Source organism: Arvicola amphibius, chromosome 9 (genome assembly GCF_903992535.2).
Source record: "Arvicola amphibius chromosome 9, mArvAmp1.2, whole genome shotgun sequence".
NCBI lineage: Eukaryota > Metazoa > Chordata > Mammalia > Rodentia > Cricetidae > Arvicola > Arvicola amphibius.
The window spans coordinates 76662277-76668741 of NC_052055.2; the positions used below are offsets into that span (position 1 = coordinate 76662277).

Sequence of the window (6465 nt, forward strand, 5' to 3'; positions counted from 1 at the left end):
GGAATAGTAATTGATCCTTCATATAAAAAATTAAAGATTTCATGTGACTATAAGATATTTGAATAAATATGCACACCAAAAAGTCAGAAAATAAAAATTAGAATTTGAATATCAATAGTTGAAGAAATTAGAGTAGCTAACATTTCACCACATGTTATTCCTTTTAGAGCCTTGGATCTTCCAATGTGGATTGTGTTACCTGACATTCCTGACACATACACTTTATCTTCAGAATGAATATTCCATTTCCTGGTTAACTGAATATAATTCTGATAATATTATATTACATACAAGATGCTGTAAATTCCAGCAAAAGTGTTTAGAAACTATCAACATTCTAGACAAACAGGATACAAAGTTACCTTAGAAATAGTAGTAGACTTTCCACATAGCCATAACAAACATACGAAGTAAGAGATATGGGAACACCCTCATTCACAATAACCTCAAAGACAAGTAGAAAAATTCTACGAGAAAACTAAGAAAGTGAAAGATCTTGACAATGAAAACTTTAAATCTCTAAAAGAGATGGGGGAAGACATAAGAATATGGAAATAACCCTCCCACACACATTCATGGATATATAGAATTAATATCATGAAAGTGATCATTCTACTTAAAGCAATTTACAGATTCAAAGGAATCCCAATCAAAATCTACATAACCGTGATAGAAACAGAAAAAATGAGCTTCCAAAAATTCATGTGGAAACTCCAAAGACCACAGACAGCTTAAACAGTCCTGAACAAAAAGAGCAACCTAGAGAGATCTCATACCAATTTCTCTACTCAAACAGTCTCATATACATGCTTTTAAATTTTGTTCTTATTTATTTTTATTTTCGGTAGAAAATTTCAACTCAAGAAACACATATTTTCTCTTGATTTCTAAATAATACAAGGTGTAAGCCAAAGAAAGAAGACAGGAAGAGGAGAGAGAGAGAGAGAAAGAGAGAGAGAGAGAGAGAGAGAGAGAGAGAGAGAGAGAGAGAGAGAGAGAGAGAGAGAGAGAGAGAGAGAGAGAGAGAGAGAGAGAGGACAATAACATAACTCCTGAATTCTTCAAGAAATGCGATGTTCTCTTTGCTAGGATCCTATGATTTCTGCAGAAGGCAGCAAACATTCTTTTACAGAAGTCTAAAAATAAATAATTTTAAAAGTCTATGGTAAGAAAAATGTATGATTCCCACACTAAACAAGAATATTTCACCATGCCTAACACCAAGCTATGACCACAGCAGAAATATTTACCAAGGACAGAAGACCTATCTTATGCCACCTTGAATTAAAAGAAAAAAAGTACCTTGCTTTCAAATCTTCATCATTTTCATTACTGAGGATTTTATTCTCAGTAATATAATTGGAGATAGGATCTGGGGAAGGGTTATATGCTTGTTTATGCTTTTTTTATTTTTTTAAGAATAAAATGAATTTGAAAAGAGTGTGAAAACAAGAACCAGGAGGGAAAAAAATCTGGCCTTCTGGGACTTCTTTGAAAGCTTTTTAATTTCCCATCTAGCGCCCAGCTCTCTGTTTCATTGTTTAGTATTCTAGGATGGCAGTTTGAGTCTGTACCCGGCAAAATTTTCCAAATCAAGATAGACAGAATCGTGAACCAATCACAGAGCTGAATTTCCTTTCAAAACCTATCACTGGCTGTTGTGCAGGAGCCTTAGAACTCAGAGAGAAGAGGCGGGGCCAAGACTCAAACGTTAAAACTCCTCACCACCAAGCCAGCCTCCTAGCAGCAGTAAAGAGGTTGTTCAAAAGACCATTAAGATGGCTCTTTCTAGTAAGCTGACTTTGGACAAACTGGATGTAAAGGGGAAACGAGTCATCATTAGAGTAGACTTCAACGTTCCCATGAAGAACAACCAAATCACTAACAACCAGAGAATCAAGGCTGCCATCCCAAGCATCAAGCATTGTCTGGAAAAAGGAGCCAAGTCTGTAGTTCTCATGAGCCACCTCGGCCGACCTGACGGTGTCCCAATGCCAGATAAATATTCCTTAGAACCTGTTGCTGCTGAGCTCAAATCCCTGCTGGGCAAGGATGTTTTGTTCCTGAAGGACTGTGTGGGCTCTGAAGTAGAGAAAGCCTGTGAGAACCCAGAAAATGGATCTGTCATCCTACTGGAGAACCTGCGCTTCCACGTGGAGGAAGAAGGCAAGGGTCAGGATTCTTCTGGAAAGAAGATTACCGCTGACCCAGCAAAAGTAGAAGCCTTCCGAACATCCCTGTCCAAACTCGGTGATGTCTACGTCAATGACGCTTTCGGCACCGCACACCGGGCTCACAGTTCCATGGTGGGTGTAAATTTGCCCCAGAAGGCATCTGGGTTCCTCATGAAGAAGGAACTAGATTACTTTGCCAAGGTATTAGAACACCCAGAAAGACCCTTTCTGGCTATCCTCGGTGGAGCCAAAGTGACAGACAAGATCCAACTCATCAAAAACATGTTAGACAAAGTCAATTTTATGATTATTGGCGGGGGGATGGCTTACACCTTCCTGAAGGAACTCAAGAACATGCAGATTGGTGCTTCTTTGTTTGACGAAGAGGGAGCCAAGATTGTCAAAGAGATCATGGACAAAGCAGAAAAGAATGGGGTAAAGATAACCCTTCCTGTGGACTTTGTAACTGCGGACAAGTTTGACGAGCACGCAAAAGTTGGAGAAGCCACTCTGGAATCCGGCATACCATCTGGCTGGATGGGTTTGGACTGTGGTCCTGAGAGCATTAAGAACAACGCTCAAATTGTGGCCCAGGCAAAGCTTATCGTTTGGAATGGACCCATGGGGGTGTTTGAATGGGATGCTTTTGCTAAGGGAACCAAAGCCCTCATGGATGAAGTTGTACAGGCCACCTCCAAGGGCTGTGTCACCATTATAGGGGGTGGAGATACTGCTACTTGCTGCGCCAAATGGGACACTGAAAACAAGGTCAGCCATGTGAGCACCGGAGGTGGGGCAAGTCTCGAGCTTCTGGAAGGTAAAGCCCTTCCTGGGGTAGAGGCTCTCAGCAACATGTAACGGTCAAAATTGTCTTGCTTCCTGTTTGCGGTATGGAGCGCTGAATTCAACTTAGTGCCTTCACATCTGAACTGAACTTCATGTCTACTCGGTATTAAGCCCCAGGTAATGAGCAAGCAGTGAGCCATCAGGACAACCAGAACACATCTTGGTAACTCTGTCATGCATTTGTTACTCTTTTCAAGATCTCACCAGGACTTCTGCTGTACTTACAAGGGAGGAAACAGTCTCATGTCACCTATTAAAGAAGTGAGGTGGATAAGTTGAATATGTTGTCTTTACTTTAGTTCAACTTGATTGTTTCTCTTTGAATGTGGGAAATAACACACAGTGTGTCATAAGGGAAGGATGGGCTAAAGGTTGTCTAAATGTTAAATGATAAAATGACACAAATTAACATCATTATGCAAATGTAGCTCATTTATAATTAGATCTCTATTAACATTTTCTTCTCTAAATAAGAAAAAGAAGTACTTAGTAAGCCCAGTAGCTTTCTTTTAAAAAAGTAAAACCCACTGGTATCTCCACTAATGAGAAAGCTAAAAAATTAAATTCAGGGTATGAATAAAACATTATTTGAGAAAGCAGACAACATTTAGTAAGATACAACACTTGAATTTTTAAAGTTGGTTTATGAAATAAATAAAAATGTATTTCAGTATTGAGAAAACAAATATATAAAAACTCATTTTAAAAGCAACAAAACATGTAAAAACCAAAAATATTTTCTGGTTAGGTTTTTTTTTCTTCTTCTAAATCTGTACGCAAAGAATAGGAGGACTTCCCTGATTTTAACTGTGCACATCTGGTAAAGCTCTTGGAGGAAGACCTGAGAAATGTCAAGGCCTAATACTGTTTCCGTGTTTCTTGGAGTTTTATCACAGGAATTCATTCTGTCTAGGCTGCAGAACCCCTATGCTGGCACTGCTTCCCAAGATGGTTTTGGTGGTGGACTCCCACTCTTAGAATGTGTCTTTTTGCTTTCTTCAATTCCGAGGCCATGCTTTCCCTGCTATCTCAATTGTCTCTCACATTTAAGCAGATGTGTGGATCCTCAGTGTGTTTGCATTGTACCTCTTTGTAAAGCAGATATCAACTTCCGTGTTCTAACATCCTCTAGAAAATATCAAGGTCTTGTTTTGCTTGTTTTCTATTTTAAATGTTACATTCTTTTTTTTTTTCTCATTTTTTTATTCAAGATTTCCACCTCATCCCCCTTCCCTCCCCTCCCTTCCACCCATACCCCCACTCCACCCCTCTCCAAAGACAAAGAGCCATCAGGGTTCCCTTCACTATGTTAAGTCCAAGGTCCTCCCATCTCCTCCTAAGTCCAGGAAGGTGAGCAACCAAACTGACAAGGCTCACAGTGAGCCCGTCCATGCTGTAGAGCTCATGATCATTGCCATTGTCCTTGGTTTCTCAGTCCTCCTCCACCGTCAGCCACATTCAGAGAGTCCGGTTTGGTCCCCTGTTCCATCAGTCCCATTCTGACTGGACTTGGTGGTCTCCAGTTAGATCTGTTCCACCGTCTCAATGGGTAAAAGCACTCCTCGCGGTCCTGGCTTCCTTGCTCATGATCTCCCTCCTTTTGCTCCTCATCAGGACCTTGAGAGCTCAGTCTGGTGCTCCTATGTGGGGCTCTGTCATTTTCTCCATCCAATGCCAGGTGAAGGTTCTATGTTGATATGCAAGATATTCATGAGTATGACAATAGGATCTGGACATTTCTGGCACCCTCTCCTCAGCTGCCCAAGGAACTAGCTGGGGTCGTCTTCCTGGACACCTGGGAACCCCTCTAGAGTCAAGTCTCTGCCAACCCTAGAATGGCTCCCTTAACTAAGATATATAGTTCCTTATTCCCATATCCACCCTTCCTATACCCCAACCATCCTATTCCCCCAAGCTCTTCCCATCCTCCACTTCACCCTTTACTCTGCTCATCCCCCCATCCCCCCATCCCACCCCACCCCCATGTTCCCATTTTTTGTCTGGCAATCTTGTCTACTTCCAATAACCAGGAGGATAACCATATGTTTTTCTTTGGGTTCACCTTCTTATATAGCTTCTCTAGGATTTTTTACGAATTATAGGCTCAATGTCCTTTATTTATGGCTAGAAACCAATTATGAGTGAGTACATCCCATGTTCATCTTTTTGGGCCTGGGTTACCTCGCTCAGGATGGTGTTTTCTATTTCCATCCACTTGCATGCAAAATTCAAGATGTCATTGTTTTTTACCGCCGAGTAGTACTCTAATATGTATATATTCCACACTTTCTTCATCCATTCTTCCACTGAAGGGCATCTAGGTTGTTTCCAGGTTCTGGCTATTACAAATAATGCTGCTATAAACATAGTTGAACAAATGCTTTTGTAATATGATTGGGCATCTCTTGGGTAAATTCCCAATAGTGGGATTGCTGGGTCCTGGGGTAGGTTGATCCCAAATTTCCTGAGAAACCTCCACATTGCTTTCCAAAGCGGTTGCACAAGTTTGCATTCCCACCAGCAATGGATGAGTGTACCCCTTACTCCACATCCTCTCCAGCAAAGGCTATCATTGGTGTTTTTGATTTTAGCCATTCTGACAGGTGTAAGATGGTATCTCAGCGTTGTTTTGATTTGCATTTCCCTGATAGCTAAGGAGGTTGAGCATGACCTTAAGTGTCTTTTGGACATTCGGACTTCTTCCATTGAGAATTCTCTGTTCAGTTCAGTGCCCCATTTTTTAATTGGGTTCATTAGCATTTTAAAGTCTAGTCTCTTGAGTTCCTTATATATTTTGGAGATCAGGCCTTTGTCTGTTGCGGGGTTGGTGAAGATCTTTTCCCAGTCAGTAGGCTGCCTTTTTGTCTTAGTGACAGTGTCCTTTGCTTTACAGAAGCTGCTCAGCTTCAGGAGGTCCCATTTATTCAATGTTGCCCTTAATGTCTGTGCTGGTGGGGCTATACGTAGGAAGCGGTCTCCTGTGCCCAAATGTTGTAGAGTACTTCCCACTTTCTCCTCTAACAGGTTCAGTGTGTTCAGATTGATATTGAGGTCTTTAATCCATTTGGACTTGAGTTTTGTGCATGGTGATAGACACGGATCTACTTTCATTCTTCTACAGGTTGACATCCAGTTATGCCAGCACCATTTGTTGAAGATGCTTTCTTTCTTCCATTGTGTGCTTTTAGCTCCTTTATCAAAAATCAGGTGTTCATAGATTTGTGGGTTAAGATCTGGGTCTTCTATTCGATTCCATTGGTCGACTTCTCTATTTTTATGCCAATACCAAGCTGTTTTCAATACTGTAGCTCTGTAATAGAGTTTGAAGTCAGGGATGGTAATGCCTCCAGAAGTTCCTTTATTGTATAAGATTGTTTTGGCTATCCTGGGTTTCTTGTTCTTCCATATTAAGGTGATTATTGTCCTCTCAAGATCTGTGAAGAAT

General features: G+C 40.9%; 1 protein-coding gene across 1 annotated transcript; it reads left to right on the forward strand.

Moving 5' to 3' along the window:
• Positions 1–1778: 1778 nt before the first annotated feature.
• Positions 1779–3032, forward strand: Pgk2 (phosphoglycerate kinase 2). The gene has a single exon (XM_038344118.1). The coding sequence runs from the start codon at positions 1779–1781 to the stop codon at positions 3030–3032; it is 1254 nt and encodes a 417-aa protein (XP_038200046.1).
• The last annotated feature ends 3433 nt before the right edge of the window (positions 3033–6465 follow it).